At 38.6% G+C, this 20736-nt stretch overlaps 1 protein-coding gene across 5 annotated transcripts in view; it reads right to left on the bottom strand.

The window, feature by feature from the left end:
* Window positions 1-20736, bottom strand: part of LOC130929264 (ubiquitin carboxyl-terminal hydrolase 15-like) — a 114892-nt gene that overhangs the window by 70059 nt on the left and 24097 nt on the right. For 3 of the 5 annotated variants that reach the window (XR_009066847.1, XM_057856337.1, XM_057856336.1), the window contains 9 exons: window positions 15963-16057; window positions 15688-15876; window positions 14801-14919; window positions 14400-14681; window positions 14262-14332; window positions 14084-14199; window positions 12959-13108; window positions 12789-12892; window positions 12641-12729 (listed from right to left, as the gene is read on the bottom strand). Coding sequence is in view for 4 of the 5 variants with exons in the window: in XM_057856337.1 (XP_057712320.1) it covers window positions 12641-12729; window positions 12789-12892; window positions 12959-13108; window positions 14084-14199; window positions 14262-14332; window positions 14400-14681; window positions 14801-14919; window positions 15688-15876; window positions 15963-16057 (1215 nt within the window). In the remaining variant the exon portion in view is untranslated. Of the gene's footprint in view, window positions 1-7360; window positions 10260-12640; window positions 12730-12788; window positions 12893-12958; window positions 13109-14083; window positions 14200-14261; window positions 14333-14399; window positions 14682-14800; window positions 14920-15687; window positions 15877-15962; window positions 16058-20736 lie in introns of those variants that run through there. The other 2 variants (XM_057856339.1, XM_057856338.1) reach the window with 1 other exon arrangement.

Here is a 20736-nt window from a genome sequence, read left to right on the forward strand (position 1 = left end):
TAAATACAGGACTAATTTGATTTGATGTTTTTACCTTAATACAATTTTATAAATATTCAATTTCACAAATATATATCTAAAAATGAAGATTTTGGGACAATTTTTAGGTCTCGACGCTGTTTGACTTTGCCTTACAGATGGCTGAAAACTGATGTTAGCCTTAGCAATGCTAGCTCATTGTCGTAATTCATACATTAAAAAAAAATGCCCAACAAGACCCCTGGTGGAGTATCTCGTGAAAAACCAATTGGACGTTTATTGCCGTCAATGGCAGCCAATGAGTTAATATCATCAATGGTCGAACGCACTACATTAATTGCACTTTAATTCGACCCGCGTCATTAACTTTTAGCGCCATTGACGGCGATAAGATGTCCAATCGCGTGGCTCTTCGAGTTATGTCACTGTATTGGACTTATATCACTGTCAATGGCAGCCAATGAGTTAAAAAAGTACAAAAAAGGACAATTTTGATTTGTTTTGTGCATGCATCGACTTATTGCGGAACTAACGTTTCCACTACATAGTCTGAATTTGTATTGACGTAACTTGTGTAATTTAGTTTGGATGTTTTATTTACGGTTAGGATTCCAAAAAGTGAATCTCCGAAAAAAGATGTGCAGAGAGGGAACGTATGGGCGCCGTTATGTCATTTCATTCCTGCTGTACATGTATTCAAGTAGAAATGTATCATTTTGTGTGCTGTAAAGCTATATTGAAAGCCTGTTATAGTTCTCTCCTGATGGGAAGTGGATCGCATCAGGCATGGTTGTTGAATGTTCATCCTCAATTTACGAGTCGTCAGCCTTCATTTATGTCCGTTAGATGAATGTATTTGCGTTTTCTCGCCCCGTTGTCTGCACATCAACTCAGGTTCAGCCGGTTGAGTGGACAATCCTCAAGGTCGTGTATTGTTATCGTCACAGCAGATGTAAGTGGGTCATTTTTTTTGTATCGGGTGCCGTTTGGATGTATCAGTGGACATTTTGTGCTAAAGTTAGCACTTAGCCTAGCTTTGCTAGCATAATAGCTAACATGACTTCAGATACTTGATGAGAAATGGATCATTTTACACATAAACCTTTAAAAATTATTCAATTTTTTCGATATATAGCTTCGACAGAGTGGACACGTTATGATCGAAACTGCAAAATCTTGATTTTTGAAGGAGGTAAAACAGTTGAATTTTCGTGCCACTTGTGTGATGTAGTGACACTATTAATTAAAGGGACACTAACACAACAGAGTGGACAGTGACACTGGGGACCAGTGTTGTTTTCGTCAACGATGACTGCGACGAAAATATTTTGTTGAGGAACAATTTTTTCATGACAATGACGAGACGATCACGAGCTAAAAACGTGTCTTGGGAGACAAACATAATGACATGAATGCCAGACGAAAGTGCGCCTTTTTTATGTATCGGGTGCCATGTGGGTGTAACAGAATGGACATTAACAGATGGGACATTTTGTGCTGAAGTTAGCCCTCAGCCTAGCATTGCTAGCATAATAGCTAACATGATTTCGGAGACTTGTATCCTTTCACAAATAAACCTTTTGAAATTATTCAAATTTTTCAATATATAGCTCCGACAGAGTGGACACGTTATGATTGAAAAAACTGAACATACTTCATAAAACTGCAAATCTTGATTTTTAAAGTAAAAAAAAAAAATTTTTTTTTTGTATTGTTGAATCTTCCCGCCACAGAAGAGTGACATCGTTGATTAAAGCGACACTAACAACTGAACGGAGTGGACATTGACACTGGGGACCAGTGTTGTTTTCGTCAACGGTGACTATAACAAAAATATTTCGTAGACGAACAGTTCTTCATGACAATGACAAGATAACGAGCTTGGGAGACCAAAACATAAGGGCACGAATGCCAGTTTTTGTCTGGCGTAACTGAAACGAGACGAAAATGCGCCAGTTTCCATCACATGCTCAGAATGACTAACATTTTATGTGTAATTAGCCTACATCATAGCAGTGTCTGGTTGTGTCACTCATGTGACGTGCTATGCCCCCACAACTCACCCACTAATGTCCTCTCCATTGCTTGTTTTGAGACGCACACGGTAAAATGTGTATTTTCATTGGGTTGCAGCTGTCGATTATTTTAGTAGTCGATTAATGTACGAACTATTTCATTTAATTAGATTAGGAACATAAAAAATTAAAATACCAGAGTTTAGCCTCAAGTGGTATGAAAAAATATTTAATGAGGACCTAAGTACAACAAAAGAACAATTGGTAAACTTGCATAGCAAAACTCCGCTAGCTTAAATGCTACAAAATGCTAACTTTTTTTTACCATGATCTTAATTGTTCAAACACATATTCCCACAAAAAACTGCTAAATATACCTATAAATTTACAAATGCATAAAAAAAACCATTAGCCCAAACAAAAACTTACCTTATGTTGGTCTAAACAGGGAGCAGCAAAAAAAATAGAATTTAGTGTCCTTGAATTTGTAATAGATGTCAATTGATAATACTTAAAAAATAAGTTTAATGCTGAAAATACAGCTTTATTTAAACAGGGGACATAAATGGCACCCTATTACAAAAACACAAAAAATGACCCAAATACCATTTGCTTCCCTATTTGAAGTCGCTGTACTCGTCATACGAAACGTCGCGGGTGGGGATTGAAGTGGCCTCGTGACTTTCCTGCTTTGTGAATGTCGACTGTACCTTTTGTATAAGGTTCCTCCAGAAGTCCAAAAGAAAGATACATTATTTTAATGTTTCCTTAATTGTGCAGCGTTACTGTTGCGAAAGGTGGGATGAATAAAAGAAAAAAAAGATGAGTAATTGCCTGAGTTTGCAATAGTAATGGGCTCTTTGCACAAGGGCTGCTGCGATTTCAAAGACCTCGAACTTGATTTCACATTTACGTGACCATCAACCATCACTTTATACAAAATGTAAGGTAAGTCAACGCTGTCATTTACGTTTCCCACCAGCTGCGAGCTTTTTCTCCAGCGTGTTTAGTGTATGTCTAGCGACGCTAAAACAAATACCATGACGGAACTATCTTGTTAACAAGGCAGGTAATGTGGCTAGTTAGCGTGCCAAGACGGCTAACTGGGTTCCTCTCTACCATTAGCCAACTTTCCTAAAGTCTTCCATGCTAGGGTACTTGCCAACAGTCCCGGATTGTGCAAGACAACCCGGAATACTTAAAGTTCTGATCTGTATCGCCGATGCCGACGGAACCAATCAGAACTTCCTATATTGCGGGTTGTCCAACACAATGTGGGACTGTTGGCAACCTAAATTCTTTCGCCATTGTAAACATCTGTTCAAAATAACATTTTCATAATACAGCCTGTGGGTTTTTTTCTCTCTGGCGACACTCTCTCTCAGGAGTTAATTTGTGCCGGATCCTGCCGGAACAAGATCCGGCACCTCTTGATTTAAGCCTCCATGTGTTCCGGGACTTATTTGGGCAGATCCGGCACCTCTCGTGTATGGAAAATAATAATATAAAAACACTCCCGACATTATAAAAACTTGCGGATATTTGCGGCATCTGGGGAGCAGGGCAGCCAGGATCAAACGGCATTTCAACATGCCAAAAAGACAGTTGCATTTACTGACTTTTTTCAAGAAGAAGGAAGATGGATCAAAATGTGTCAGAAAAGCAACAACCGGCAATAAGGGCAGCTGCAGCAATCATGCTAACGGGCAGTACCGAGCGCAGCAGGAGGCTAGCGCTGCAGCAGCTAGCCAGGTTCACGGACAGCCAGCCAAGCCAGGGAAGGAGGCTGCTACCGTGGCAGCAGCTGGCCAGGTTCAGCGCTACCCGGAGTGGGGGCCAGCTACAGCGCCAGCCAGGTGGACCACCAACATCCGGAGCAACAGCCCAGTACCCTTATGGGAAATTCGGGTTTGGGCTGCACAGTTTGTATAGCGGTGGGAACTTTGGGGCCAGAGAAGACTGAGTGATGAAGCTCGCAAAAGAATGGGTTTGTTTTATTTACTGACTATTGAGAAACTAATTGCTGACCGTGTACTGTATGTTCCACCTGTGGTTATGTGGGTAATTGCCAGTGCTGCGCAGAGTATAACCTAAATAATTGTAAATTGTCATAAAATTTATACCATGGATATTATCTGAAATTGAGGCTTGTATGCCACAGCACGGCAAGTGGGCATTTGAGTGTTGTTTTCAGCACCATTTTTTGCATATGTTCAGGGACCTGTGCCCGTCTCGTCATCACCGCGCTGTCATATGTACTTTGAGTTCCGGCACCTTATGATTTACAAAATTAAGTGCTGCTCGCTCCCCATTAATATTCAACTAATTAATATTAATATTAGTAGTAGTATATTAACCAAGAAAAGGTGAACATTTAGTCTATATGTTCTATTACAATTTTATTTAAAATATATATTTTTTTTATATGAGTTATGTAACATTCATGTCGATGTTCCAATTTGCAAATATATACATATATATATTTTTTAAAATCCTGTTCAATTGATTTTTTTTTTTAAACCCATACATCTCAAAATAACACATTTTAGCTATAATTGCAATACCGTGATACCGCGGTACTTTTGCTTAAGGTTATCATACAGTCAAAATCTCATACCGGCACATGCCTACTTTACAGTATCCATATATGTTACAGTGGAGTGTCACATTTTTACATAACTCATGTAAAAAGGTGACAATATGTTAAACGGTGATATGTCAAAACGTAATAACATGAACATTTTTAATCGAGTTAATTACAGCTTAAAAATTAATCGCAATTCAAACCATCTATAAAATATGCCATAATTTTCTGTAAATTATTGTTGGAATGGAAAGATAAGACAAGATGGATATATACATTCAACATACGGTACACAAGGACTGTATTTGTTTGTTAATATTGTTAATGCCATCTTGATTTATTGTTATAATATTCTGTTAAAGCGATCCATGGATAGAAAGACTTGTAGTTCTTAAAAGATAAATGTTAGTACAAGTTAGAGAAATTTTATATTAAAAACCCTCTTAATGTTTTCGTTTTAATAAAATTTGTAAAAATTTCAATCAAAAAATAAACTAGTAGCCCACCATTGTTGATGTCAATAATTACTGACACAATGCTCATGGGTGCTGAAGCCTATAAAATCAGTCGCACCCAAGCGCCAGCAGAGGGCAGCAAAACTCCATAAAACACAATTAACAAGAGAGCGTTTCACTGTACTGTCATTTAAATCTGTCTAAGCGGGGCATTTGCGTTAATTGCGTCAAATATTTTAATGTGATTAATTTTAAAAAATTAACGCCCGTTAACGCGATAATTTTGACAGCCCTAGTTTTTACATATGCTTTTACATAATTATCACATTGATTGACATCATAGTTGCCACATTTTTACATGTTCATATCACTTTTTTGCAGTTATAACATGTAAAAAGGTGTTACTATCATATAAATGTCGTAAATACGTAAAAACAGTTAATATGTCAATAGTGCCATGTTTTTACATGACTCATAAAAATGTGATACGATCATGTAAAAAAAAAAAAAAACAACAACTTGATAACCATCATTTAAATACTGCTGGACTTAATTTCTTGGGGTAGCAGCAATAGGCTTCGATAAACCCTAAAGTCTAACAAGATACGTGAGCCAATTAGATATTTTCATGCAAAGAGCCCATTGTGGTCACTAAAACAAAATAAAACAAAGACAACCATCCACCACTCAGTGCGAAAAGCTTGACACAACTTTATTGAAGATTGTGTATAAATACACATGCACATTTCAAATGTAAACCTAAGTGAACTCAAGTGCAGCCAAACCTGGAAACCCCCATCTCATGCAAGGATGCCTAGATTATTTCCTTTGTACAAAAAAAAAAAAAAAAAAAAAATTCCACACCCTGACAAGACCACCTCACCCTTCCCCATCACTCCGCCGCTCTTGCCACAGTTTTAAATATAGTTTATTAAATGCGTACGTATAAATAAATAAACTTTTATCAAATGTGCACTCACAGAGTGAACTCTTATGTACAAATACCGTATGAGTACTGTAGCGGGCGAGAAGCAGGGACACGCCAAAGCCAAAAAACAACACAGAAAATTTTTAAAAATGAAGCCGCGCTCCACCATGGAGAATAAACACATCTCGCCAATGGAGGAATATCCACTTAGCTATGATCCCAAATGCAAAAAGAAGCCGAAAAACGACAAATGACTGCGCATACATTCTGACAAAAAAAATAATCAAGTGATATGCCAAAATGGACATTCATGTGTGTTTAAAGGGGCCATGCAAAAGGGGGGTATTAGTGTGTGAGCTTAAGATTTAAGGCTGAACACACACGTTCTCAACACTACATTTAAGACACCGTTCCTCGAGAATTCACTTATCTATGGCACGTCATTTGAATTGAGCACGAAAGGCCAACAGAGGGCGCCAAAGACGACCAAACTAGGTGACAGCGCCTCGATTTGGCATCAAACTTCAAATAAAATTCATGTCGCAGTCATCTTTGAAATAAGAGTATTAGGACCACAGTTTGAAGTTCAATATTACGAAATTAGAGAACTTAACCTAATAGGTATGGATGGGTTGTAATATTATGACTTTACGTGACTTTGCGTACCGTATTTTTCGGACTAGAGGTCGCATTTTTGGGTGGAAATTTGATGAAATCCGACACGAAGGACAGACTTGTCATTAGTGACGCAATTTAAAATAAAATAAAAAGTCAATCGTTTATGCTTGTTCGTGCTGTAAAAAGTTTTGTTTGTGCTGCTATCGTTTATATTTACAATTGCAGGTCAATCTGAGGTCAACTAGCCACCTCATTTTGATTAAAAATTGCTAAAAATAGTGTAAATCAAAGAGACAGTGAGAACCAAAAGTGGCATTTGCCATGTGCAAAATGGATTTTGCAATGTGGCAAAATTGATTTTGTCATGTGGCATTTTTTTTGCCATGTGGCAAAATGTATTTTGACATGTGGCATTTTTATTGGTATGTGGCAAACTAGATTTTGGTATGTGGCATTTTTGCAGGGCATGCACGTCCATGCCATTGACGGCTATGCACGTCCAAATTTTCCATTCATATTGAATGGTAGAAAAACAAACCAAAATACATTTTGCCACATGACAAAAAAAATGCCACATAGCAAAAAAAAAAAAAAAAAAAAAATGCCACAAAGCCACATGGCAAGAAAGAAAAAATGCCACAAAGCAAAATCTATTTTGCCATGTGGCATTTTTTTTGCTATGTGGCAAAATTTTGCTATATGGCAAAATGTATTTTGAAATGTGGCATTTTATTGGTATGTGGCAAAATGGATTTTGGTTTGTGGCATTTATTTTTTGGGGGTATGTGGCATTTTTGCGGGGTTAATGGCTATTTTGTAGGCCATGCACGTCCGTGCTATTGACGGCGATCAACGTCCAAATTTTCCATTGATATTAAATGGCAGAAAAACAAACAAACGAAAATACATTTTGCCACATGGCAGAAAAATGCCAAATGGCAAAATCAATTTTGCCACATAGCAAAAAAAAAGCCAGATGGCTAAAAAAATGCCACATGGCAAAAAGTGGCATTTTTTTTCTTACCATGTGGCATTTTTTAGCCATCTGGCTTTTTTTTTTTTTTTTTTGCTATGTGGCAAAATGTATTTTGACATGCGGCATTTTTATTGGTATGTGGCAAAATGGATTTTGATTTGTGGCATTTTATTTTTGGTATGTGGGTTTTTTTTTGGGGGGGGGGGTTTATGGCATTTTTGCAGGCCATGCACGTCCATGCCATTGACGGCTGTGCACGTACAAATTTTCGATTCATTTTAAATGGCAGAAAAACGTGTGGCTGTGATTTTTGACCATGCACTTTACAATACAGCACATTGTCATTTAACTGACACCCAAGTCAGGCTATGCCATTGACACCTATGCACATGTAAATTTTCCATTCATATTAAATGGCAGAAAAACAAACCAAAATCCATTTTGCTACATGGCAAAAAAAAAAAAAAAAGCCACATGTCAAAATACATTTTGCCACGTGGCAAAAAAAAAAAAAGCCACATGGCAAAATCCATTTTCCCACATGGCAAATACCACTTTTTGTTCTGGGCCCTGCTGGTAAATCGTATATGTTGCTACCATTTTTGAGATGTCAAGATACAAATTTCAAGTGATGACAACATGCAGAACCCCCCCCCCCCAAATTTATTGCAAAATGGAACCAAAATGCTCCCATTTGTTTGTGCAACGTTGGTGTTAGTTGTTGGGAAATCCTCTATATTTAGAGGGTAAGTACGCTCCATCAGCCTCGATGAAGGTGCTGTGATTGATGTAATCACTCGAAATTACCTTCATCTTCGGACTATTATGCTCACCTGGCAGCCACCCACCAAATTCGACACAAAAGCAGCATTTGTTCATAGATAAGCCGCAGCTGTCGTCACTTACTGTAGCATATTTACGCCAAAAGATATTAACCGGTAACACTTTCTTTGGACAACAGCTTCATATGACTGTCACAAGACCAAATAAACCACCACGAAGCTTTGAACCAATTGGCTGCAAAGCTTCATTGCTTCAAGACGCTTCATTTGGCCATCACTACTCCCTTGGGGGAGACAAGCAACCTCTGCTGCACTGTTGTTGTCCAACATGCCTCCTAGCATGCATTGCAGCGCTACAGATGTAAACAATAAAAAATCATGTTCTGTCATTATTTCTTCAGTTACTTTACAAGTAGTTTCATTAATTGATAGTTATGGCATTGAGTAACACTCCATTTGACAGTGGCTCCAAAAGACTCATCAGACAATCATAATTATGACATGACACTGTATAACATGTTATTTAGTGTTACCTGGAAAATTACCTCACTTTTGAATGGATGTAAAAGATCCGAGCTGGACATAAATGGAGTTAGTGACATAATTTGCCAGATGACACTTAATGACATCTTCCTTAAGCATTCTGTAATGCCCATAATAGTGTCATGTCTTAATTATGACTGTCTTATGACACCGCTGTCAAATAAAATGTTACCTATTAACCCAAATAAATCAACAAATAAGGTGCACTGGACTATAACCCGCAGGATTCAAAATGAGGGAAAAATTAGCGGCTTGTAGTCTTAAATTACGGTAATATATCTATAAAAGGATAGCAGTACAAATGAAAGTTTTTACAGCACAAACGTAGCATAAACGAATGGAACCATTTTGCAATAAATGGGGGGGCTGCGCTAATCAATGCATCAAAAACGATAGCAGCACAAACGTTTTACATCACAAACGAAGCATTAACAATTGACGCCATTTTTAATCAAAATGGGGTGGCTGGTTGACCTCAGATCGACCTATGAAAGAATTGTAAATAACGATAACAGCACGGACGAAACTTTTTCCACCACAAACAAGCATAAACGTTTTTTGGATAAATTTGCGTCGCATGGAGGGGCCAACTTCACGGAGGTCTGGCTAAACTATGAGGAAAAAAAAACAACTTGTAGTCCGGAAAATACGGTACTTTACGCAAAGTTCCTAGACGTAGCATTGCCCTGCAATATTGAGCAAATCAACGAAACAAAAGTCCAAATATTACCAAGCTGCATCCATACACATTTTTTCGTGTTTTTGTGACCTTAATACTCCGTCAACTTAAACTACGGGCTATAAAAGTAAAATTGGATAGATGGTGACTGTGCAAGTTCGCAATGCTAATGTTCAGTGTTTTATGTACAGGCTAACATGACTAAAAATGCCAACGTTTCTTTTCGAGATATAAAAGACAAACCGCTCCAACACGCGCAAACACACGAGTGATTCCGCCTACGGAGGAGAGCTCTGAATTCCCAGCGTACCGCGAACGTCGCGCCCATTTTGGCTCGGCCTGGCGAGCCCGACGCTTGCGAGCCATGCTGTGTGTCCATATGGCTTTGAATGGAAAGATTTTTCTCTCCCTTTTATTTCTTTCGTCAATTGGCGCTCATGGCGACGTCTCGACCGGGCGCTTCGTCTTCCTCCGCTTCCGACTCGTCGTCGTTCTTGGCGCACTCGTTCTCGTTCACGTCCTCGGCGCACCGGATCGAGGATGCGCTCCGTCTCCCTTCGTTTTCCTCGTCGTCTTCCTCCTCCTCATCTTCGTCCTCTTCTTCTTCCTTGTCGTCCTCTTTCTCGCGGTCGAGCGCAAAGTAGCCAGTGCCTTTGACGGTGTCCTGACGCTGGTAGAAGAGCACGTAGCCTGCTTTGGACTGCACATGTAGAGCACAGTGGAGCCATGAGGAAAGTGTTTTCCACCCCCCGTTATGTAGAAGTCGATCGATTTATGGCCTTTTACAATATGCGTGCTGAAAAAACATTATAAACTCAAGCTACATCATTTTATTATGTTGATGTTCAGATTTGTTTATTCAATGTTTTTTTTCCCTTTTTTTAATAATACAAGGCATTTTTAGGTGTTTCAGTTAGAGTTATTTTATTATAAATGAATGTAATTAGGGCTGCAGCTATCGATTATTTTAGTAGTCGATTAATCGATGAACTACTTAGTCCGAATAATCAAGTAATCGGATAAGGAACATAAATTAAAATACCTGCTTCAAATGGTATAAAAATAAATTAATGAGGATCTAAGTACAACAAAAGAACAATTGGCTAACTTAATTAGCAAAAGTCCGCTAGCTTAAATGCTATAAAATGCTAACGTTTTTTTTGTTTTTTTTTTAAACAATGCTCTTAATGGTTTAAGCACGTATTCCCACAAAAAACTACTAAATATAACAATAAACTTAATTAAGCATTAAAAAAAAACTGGCTCAAACAAAAACTAAGCTTATGTTGGTCTTAACAAGGAGCAGCTGGATTCAGCCATGCGTAATGAGTGATATATTCACCGTTCCACTAGAAGGCAATGTATCCACCCAAATCAATAGAACTAAATGCAAACACTTTCAAAACAAACCATTACAACGCCACTTTAATTCAACGAATACTCAAAGCACCAAAATTTCATTTGAATCTTTTTTCCAGTTGAATTACTCAAGTTAATCGATTAATCGTTGCAGCACCCAATATAATAGAAAGGTCTGAAATTTGGATTAGATTTTAGTTTTGATATTTCAAAACAAAATGTGAATTAAAAAAAAACAATGTTTTCAATGGGTATAACAGTATAAAGTTTAAATAAAAATATGGGTATTCAAAATGTACAGTAAACTTTTTACAGTAAAGTTTTTAAATAACTAAAGCACAGTGGTATGAAAACGTTTCTGCTAATAAATCACCCATTCAAATGCAATAAATCTTTATTCTTAAACACAAACTATATTAAAAAAAGTGCCGTAACGATTAATCGATTAACTTGAGAAATTTGATGGAAAAAAAAAAAAAAAAGATTCAAATTAAATTTTGCTGCGTCAAGTATTCGTTTATAAAGTGGCGTTGTCATGGTTTGTTTTGCAAGTGTTTGCATTTAGTTCTATTGATTTGAGTGGATACACTGCCCTCTAGTGGCAACAGTGAATATGAAATATCATTTCACATGGCTGAATCCAGCTGCTCCCTGTTAAGACCAACAGAAGCTGTTTTTTTTTAATTGCATTCGTAATGTGGTTTATACACATTTTTGATGGGAATATGAGTTTGAGCCATTTTTTAAGAGCATTGTAAAATAACATTTTAAAAATTTTAAACGTTACCATTTTATAGCATTTAAGCTAGCGGCCTTATGGAAGAGAAATTTTGATTAATTTTTGAGCCAATTGTTCTTAGATCCCCATTTATCTACAGGATTTTTTTTTATCATTGGAGGCTCAGCTCAGGTACTTTTTTTTTTTATATTCCTTATACGACTATTCGATTATTCGAACAAACTAGTTAATCGATTAATTGGTTCCTAAAATAATCCATAGCTGCAGCCCTAATTAAAAATAATATTTTTGAGACAGACAATGCATAACGAGTCATTTGAAAGCTAGCCAAGTTCAAACGCCATTTTTTTTCTCTGCCAATTAAAACCCATGAAAATTGTTTATTTGATCCAAAATGACTGTCGTCTTGTCCTGCAAAGTGCGCATGTTAGCAAATTTGAAGCCAAATCATTCATTGCCAATCCGATTTTTCCTAATAGGTGACATTTTAAAGCTATTCTTAGTGTAGAATCTGAAGCATGCGAGATTAACTCCAGAAATCTTTAATCACGTGTTAAAAAAGACGTGCTTTTATTTTAGAACGTTCACCAGAAGTATGCCCACAAAGCCCTTAACCGTAAGCTTTACACTCAGTTAAAAAAAAAAAAAAAAAAAAGCACATTTTTTAAACATTGATTTTGCTTGTACTACTTAATGAACTGAGCATCCATTTAAAAATGTTCTCATACCCCATTACCAGACTTCTATTGTTGTCAGCTTTAAATGGAGGTTAATGACACGCCTTTACAGACATCATTTACTTGGACTATGTAGTAACTTGAACCCCCAATTCATTTCTGCTGAGCTAGTGTTTTTTCCCCCAATGTTGCTCGTCCGACTTAAATCAAAGTCCGTCCGATTGACGGACTCGCGAAAGCTCATTTAACATCGCGTTCCGACTCTTTCCGAATCAAATTTGCCTATTTCGTGACTAGAAAACTCACCACTATTTGATCCTCGCTGGCAGGCGACACGTTGCCGTCGTCAAAATTGTACCACTTTCCATCATCTGTGTTTTTGGCGTAAGCGGTATCTGCGAGGGAAAGAATATTAGTCATCAATTCATTTGCCACGTTAAAAAACAACGCTTACAGTGGCCTCCGCCCATTCCGCCGTAGTGGTTCGACACGGCGATGAGGTCGTAGCGACACGGTCCGCTGTTGGGGTTGATCAGAAACTCTGACATATCTAAATCACTGTAAGGGAAAAAAATAAACCATTAGTTTCCAGCAGTGATTACAAGGATGATATGTCACTAATACCTGAGTGGGAAGTCAACAAGGGAGTCTAGTTTATCTCTCATATAGCGACTGTAGGAGAATCTTTTTAGATGAACCACGAGCACTGGAGGCAGAGACCACAAGTCTAGCTTTTTTGTGGCTTGCTGGTGCATCTTACAACTCGGACAGTACCTGTGGCAAAATGAAAACAGCAACTTTTTGGTGAAAAAAAGGAGTTTAATGCGAACCAATAGATACCGTAATTTTCAGACTATAAACCGCTACTTCCCACCCCCCTTCATTTTGAATCCTGCGGCTTATGGTAGAGTGCGGCTTATTTGTTTATTTATTTGGGTTAATAGGCAACACATGCCCCCTAGCATGTATTGCAGCGCTACGGATGTAAATAATCAAAATTCTTGTTCTGTGCCAATTCTTCAGTTACTGTTCTACTTGTTTCATTAATTGCTAGTTATGGCATTTTGTAATACTATTTGACAGCGGCGTCATAAGGCTGTCACAAGACAGTCATAATTATGACATGACACTATCATGGGCATTATTGAATGCTCATGACAGATGTCATTAACTCATTTGCTCCCAAAAACGGATAAATATGTTTATTTTTAATAGCTTCAGTGTCCCAAATACGTATTCATACGTCTTTTGCGGTTTGTTTGTTTGTTTTGTTTTGTTTTTTTTTCCAAGAAGCATCTACAGTTGTGGTCAAAAGTTTACATACACTTGTGAAGAACATAATGTCATGGCTCTCTTGAGTTTCCAGTTATTTCTACACAAAACGAATGTCACCCTTGCACAAAACATGATTTTTGATTGTTGTTTACATCTGCAGAGCTGCAATGCATGCTAGGAACCATGTTGGACAGCAACAGTTTTGACAGCAGGTGGCAACTGAGGTTGACTGTCTCCCCCAAGGGAGCAGTAATGGCCAAATGAAGCTTCGTGAAGCAATGAAGCATTGCAGGCAATTGGTTCAAAGCTTCATAGTGGTTCATTTGGTTTTCTGACCGTCGTATGATACCAGTGTCTAATAGAGTTTTACCGGTTAATATCTTTTGGTGTAGTTATCCCATAATACAGTGAGGACAGCTGCAGCTTATAGTCTCGTGCGCTTTACAGTGCAAAAATGACGGTAATCACAATTACCAAGGGTCCTCAGCTCCCAGTTTCTCCTTAGTGGTAAAAAGTTCAATGCAGTCTTTTAATTTGAAGTAAGCCTTCTTCTGAGGTTTGTACTCCATGCTTTCGTGCTTGTCGAAGTCCTGGAGAAAAACAGGTGTTACTTTCCAGAAGAGGATGACCGTATTTACGAACTGGGTTTTACCTCGACGACCGTCTCGTCAAAATACTTCTTTTTCATCTCGGGCTCCCAATCCAAAGAGAGAAAAGAGCGATCTGGAAATGATAGATTTTAATGTGTCATTCATTCACAGATAGGAATTAGCGCCACGTTTCGCCCTACCGTTGAGCCGTAAATGTCCCTCATCAAACCGGATCTGCCTGGTGTCTTCTTTGATGAGGGAGAAGTCTGATTTACCCATGTTATTGAGCTGGAATGTGAAAAGTCTCTTTTTGCTGTGCCCGCCAGCATGCAGGCCTTTGGTGGAGTTCTGAGGTGCAACCACGCCGTTCTCCAGCTCGTTGTCCCCGCCAACAGAGTCCTCCGATTGGCTGTTGTCGTTTTCGGACGGCAGCTCTTGATCTTGACTGGACTCGTCGTCCTGTTCGTCAGTCTCCATCTCACCTGAAGTATGAAAAAAAAATATCTGCAGTGACTCTAATGAAGTATCATAAACAACTGCTACTTTCGTTAGCTTCCCGGCCCTAAAACGGTCTATCCTCCGGGATGTTTGAATGACTTACTTGGCGACCCTTCTTCTGACACGCCATTGGTTGCGTTCCCATTAACAGCGTGTTGTTTGCTTGACTGAGTCTCTTCGCAGTCGTCTTCATCTTCCGCGACAGAAGATCTCACAAACCGGCTGTAAAGGCAAGATGACAAAATAATAGACCCTTCCACTTCTGCAACCTGTTGCCTTCTGGCAAACGCCACAATGCCGTAACATCTAAAACAAACAGTTTCTTTCCAAGAGCCGTCACCATACTCGACTTGTTTGCACTGCTAATGCCGCAACATTGTCACATGCATGTCACCAAGTAATGTGTTCTCAAACATCTGTCTAAATATCTGCATAATCTGCGTACATCATATGCAATATTTACACAGTTATAGCATTTTTGCGTAATGGCGAAGCTTTAGATCATGACAGTAAAAGCTTTCTATTCTGTTCTGTCATTGCACTGATAATGCCACAACATTGTCACATGCATCTCACTAAGTAACGCTCTCAGACATCTGTCCCAATCTGGGTATGACATACACAACAGATACTGTATGTGCTGATTACCGGTTTCAAGGTATACTGAGGTATGAAAAGGCCACGGTTTCAAAACCCAATGCAAACACTTTCAAAACAAACCATTACAACACCACTTTAATTAAACAAATACTCAAAGCAGCAAAATCTAATATTTTTTTGAATGGAATTAGTCGATTTAATCGATTAACTGTTGCAGCACTATTTTATATTAAACTGATAGTTTTTTGTTTTATGTTGGTGCACTTTATGGCAAAGGTTTACATCTCTGTACAATGACAATAAAGGCTTTCTATTCTATTTCATTTAATTATCTTCGCTTTGTGTTGACAAAGCGTTGGTTAGACTTAATGTTAGAGTGAAGAAACCTACCACAGGCGCAGTAACAGCATGTTGTAGAGTTTGTCCTCATTAAGGGTCCTCGGTACAGCAATGAGGAAAGGCTGTCCGAACAGTGGCGTGCTGGTTTGATTGAATCCCGACTGTTTGTATTTTTCCCTCAGGTGCACAGGAATAACAACGTGGTCCGTGTCTTCCACCCGGTTTACTGCAACCTCAAACCTATTGTTAAGAGTCTTGATTTAAATATGTACAGTACTACCCGATGTTGGGTGTAGTCCTGCTAGCGCGTCTGACATGACACTCACACGTAAATATCGTCTCTCTCCATGATGCTGCTAAGGTTTTCGTTGGTAGCGAAGATCCGGTGGAAACGGTGGCTGTAGATGTCTGTTACGATCATCTGAGGAAATTGAGAACGTTAACAAGAAACTCATCCAGTTCAACTATTACCTTTCATTTTTTCTGTTAGCATGTGTGCGCAAAAATACTTGTAAGGGAGAATTGTATTTAACTTTGGTCCATATCCAGGACTTTCATTGTACTTTTGCTGACTTTAAAAGCTGACGATGCATTTTCTAAGAAAATATCGGAATTTTCGGACTATAAGAAGCTATATATTTCTTCAGTTCCTGTTCCAGTTGTTTCATTAATTGCTACTGATGCTATTTGGTAACACTTTTTTTGACAGCGGCATCATAGGACTGCCGTAAAACAGTCATTTTATGATATGACACTATCATGGGCATTAATGAATGCTCATGACAGATGTCATTACGTGTCAGTTTTGTCACTCCAAATAACACTAAATGACATAATGCTTAATTTCGCCCATAAAATGATTGCAATTACAAATTTTTGGGAAGTAATATCTTTCATTTGTTTGCTTGCATTAAAAAAACACCAAAGAGAATGGGGAAAAAAAAGGAAATCATTATCATTTTACACAAAAGTCCAAAAATGGGCCAGACAAAAGTATTGGCACTACGACTGTCAAATGATTAAAATTTTTCATCGAGTTAATTACAGCTTAAAAATTAATTAATCGTAATTAATCGCAATTCAAACCATCTATAAAATATGCTATATTTTTCTGTAAATTATTGTTGGAATGGAAAGATAAGACAAGACGGATATTTAAATTCAACATACGGTACATAAGTACTGTATTAATTTATTATATGATGGCATTAACATTATTAACATTCTCTGAAAGCGATCCATGGCTAGAAAGACTTGTAGTTCTGAAAAGATAAATGTTAGTACAAGTTATAGAAATTTTATATTAAAACCCCTCTTAATGTTTTCGTTTTATTAAAATTTGTAAAACTTTTCAGTCAAAAAAACTAATAGCTCGCCATTGTTGATGTCAATAATTATACCATGCCCACTCATGGTGCTGAAAGACATAAAATCAGTTGGAGCCAAGCGCCAGCAGAGGGCGCCAAACACCAAAAAACAAGTAACAAGTGGACATTACACTCCGCTGTCATTTTAATCTGTTTGAGCGGGCCATTGCGTCAAATATTTTAACGTGATTAATTTAAAAAATTAATTACCGCCCGTTAACGCGATAATTTTGACAGCCCTCATTGGCGCCCTTACAAAAATCGTGATGCTTCTCGAATTTGTGTAATTAACAGCACCTGTTACTTACCTGTGGCACATAACAGGTGACGGCAATAACTAAATCACACTTGCAGCTAGTTAAAATGGATTAAAGTTGACTCAACCTCTGTCCTGTGTCCTTGCGTGTACCACATTGATCATGGAGAAGAGAAGACCAAAGAACTGTCCGAGGACTTGAGAAGAGAAAATTGGGAGGAAGCATGGGCAATCTCAAGGCTACAAGTCCATTTCCAAAGACCTGAATGTTGCTGCGTCTACCGTGCGCAGTGACATCAATAAGTGTAAAGCCCATGGCCTAAATGTGGACGGAAAAGAAAAATTGACGAGAGATTTCAATGAAAGATTGTGCGGATGGTGGTTAAAGAACCTCGACTAACATCCAAAACAAGTTCAAGCTGTCCTGCAGTCCGATGGTACAACGGTGTCAACCCGTACTATTCGTCGGCATCTGAATTAAAAGGGGCTCTGTGGTAGGATACCCAGGAAGACCCCACTTCTGACCCAGAGACATAAAAGGCTGGGGTTTGCCAAAAATTACCTGTGAAAGCCAAAAGCGTTTTAAGAAAAATGTTCTCTGGTCAGATGAGACAAAATTAGAGCTTTTTGGGAAAAGGCATCAACAGAGTTCACAGCAGTGGTTCCTAACCTGTGTTCGATCGAACCCCAGGGGTTCGGCAAAGGTAAAGAAACGCAAAGCCCTATTTTTGTACTCTGATTAAATCTAGGCAAAGTGGCTTTTTAGACCAGGATTTATACGGGTTTGCTCCCAATTTACAGGCTTAATCCATTTCTTTTAACTGCTCGTACTCGATCCGAACTGGTTTGCTCAGTGGAAGACTGACTCGCATTTGGCATGAGGGAATACAACAGACCAATGGGCAGCGTGGTCTCAAATATTGACCTGTTTATAAAACATGCCGTCTAAATTAGAAGAATTTTGAACGGAAATATGCTAAACTATTAGCTTGGCAGCTTAAATGTATTGATTTTGAATTTGAAAAAAATTGCTTTATTATCCAATTCCGAATGGTTCGGTGAATCCACATGTGAAACTTGTGGGGTTCGGTACCTTTAGCAAGGTTAAGAACCACTGGTTTACAGGGAGAAAAAAAAACGAAGCCTTCAAAGAAAAGAACACGGTCCCCAAAGTCAAACATGGCAGAGGTTCCCTGATGTTTTGGGGTTGCTATGCTTGCCCTGGCACTGGACTGCTTGACCGTGTGCATGGCATTATGAAGTCTGAAGACTACAAAAAAAAAAAATTACAGCATAATGTAGGGCCCAGTGTAAGAAAGCTGGGTCTCCCTCAGAGGTCATGGGTCTTCCAGCAGGGCAATGAGCCGAAAGGCACTTTAAAAAGCACTAGAAAATGGTTTGAAAGAAAGCACTGCAGACTTCTAAAGTGGCCATCAATGAGTCCAGACCTGAATCCCATATAACACCTGTGGCGGGATCTGAAAATAGCAGTTTGGAGAAGGCACCCTTCAAATCTCAAGAGACCTGGAGCAGTTGGCCAAAGAAGAACGGTCTAAAATTCCAGCAGAGCATTGTAAGAAACTCATTGAAGTGGTTGTTTGCAGTTATTTTGTCTAAAAGTTGTGCTACCAAGTATAAGGCTAAGGGTGCCAATACTTTTGTCTGGCCTATTTTTGGAGTTTTGTGTAAAATGCCCCCCCCCCCATTCTCTTTTGTATTTTTTCATTGCAAGCAAAATGAAGATATTACTACCAAAGCATTTGTAATTGCAATCATTTTCTGGGAGAAATTGAGCATTATCTGACAGAATTGCAGGGGTACCAATATTTAAGCCAGCACTGCAAATCTGTAGCGTTGCAATGCATGCTTGGAGGCATGTTGGACAACAACCGTGTTGATAGGCCTGTCGCGGTAAATTTTAGTGTGTGATAATTTCATAAATTATTGCGATATGCGATATTATTGCACCCCCACCATTTATTTTTTTTACAATAACACTGAGAATACAGTATATATTAATAGATCACATACACCCATTTAAACGCAATAAATGTTTACTCTTAAATTCAAATTAAATTAATAAATTCAATACTTAAGAAATCACAACTAAAAACAATAGACCATGCCATTTTTAAGTAAAAGACAACAATATTAATACTGCACAGAAACACAGAATAAAATGTGTTTAAGAAAAAAAATAGAATTCCACTTAATAATTTAAGCATCAAGGCAAATGAAAACTTTTCCCCTCATAGCTTTTGCTATGGCGTTCCATATGTAATGCAGTGGTACCTCTTCATACGAAGTTAATTCGTTCCAGGAGCTTGTTTGTAAGTCGAAATGGGTTTATGTCAAGCAGGATTTTCCCATAAGAATACATTATAATTCCATTAATTCGTTCCATAGCCCAAAAACCCACATGACATCCTTAATAAATACTGCTGTTACTATTGCAAATAGCAATTACAAAGAGCAAACTAAATAAAATCAGAATAAAAATCAGAATAACAATAATAGCAATAATAATACAGTACCTGTAATAATGTAACGAATCGGGTTCTAATGTGGCGGACTTTTTTTGCTGCACCTGAAAGCACCGCGGGGCTGACGGTGAGCAGGAGAGCGCTATTTTGCTTTCTGTTTCGATCCTGGCGTCAACAGCAGTAGACACTCGGCGAGTTGATGGAACAAATGATTAGAAACCTGACGAAGCTGGCGATTTCTTTGGCGATGTTACCACAATAAGAACTGTCACCTTAACTTATAAAGACTAGCGAACAGAGGACCGTCGGCCGAGATCGACATTCTACGGCCCTATTGTCGACCCAGTTCATGGATGCACACACCATGCTTATATTTTGCTATCATTTACATCTACATTTCAATGATTAGAGTCACCTTTTCTTTTTTTTCTCCACCTGCACTAAACTAAAAAATAGCCTAAACCATCCGGCGGGCTCTGGCACGCCGGAGATGGTCCGCAGTCAATCCGGAGCACTGACGCGGCCGGTATATGTTAAACAATAGGATATAATGGGAACAAATTGGTTCCGGCGCTATTTTTTGCCGGACCCAGAATGAAAATGCATTTTGCGTAGTTGGTAACAAGGAAGACGAACTTTGAACTGCACGTCAGCCGCACGCGCGCACGCACGTGCACGCGAGACGATAAATCACAGCGGGAAAAATTACCGCCTTCATTTTTATTTACCGTGCGATAAATGGAATTATTGCATATTTCGACAGGCTTATGTGTTGACAGCAGGTGGCAGCTGAGGTTGACCGTCTCCCTCAAGGGAGCAGTGATGGCAAAATGAAGCTTCTTGAAGCAATGAAGCTTTGCAACCAATTAGTTCAAAGCTTAATGGTGGTTCATTTGGTTTTATGACAGTCTTATGATCCTGCTGTCAAATAAGGTGCTCTCGGTTAATATCTTTTGGTGTAAATATGCCATCGTCCAGCAAGGACAGCTGCGGC

Source organism: Corythoichthys intestinalis, chromosome 13 (assembly GCF_030265065.1).
Source record: "Corythoichthys intestinalis isolate RoL2023-P3 chromosome 13, ASM3026506v1, whole genome shotgun sequence".
Taxonomy (NCBI): domain Eukaryota; kingdom Metazoa; phylum Chordata; class Actinopteri; order Syngnathiformes; family Syngnathidae; genus Corythoichthys; species Corythoichthys intestinalis.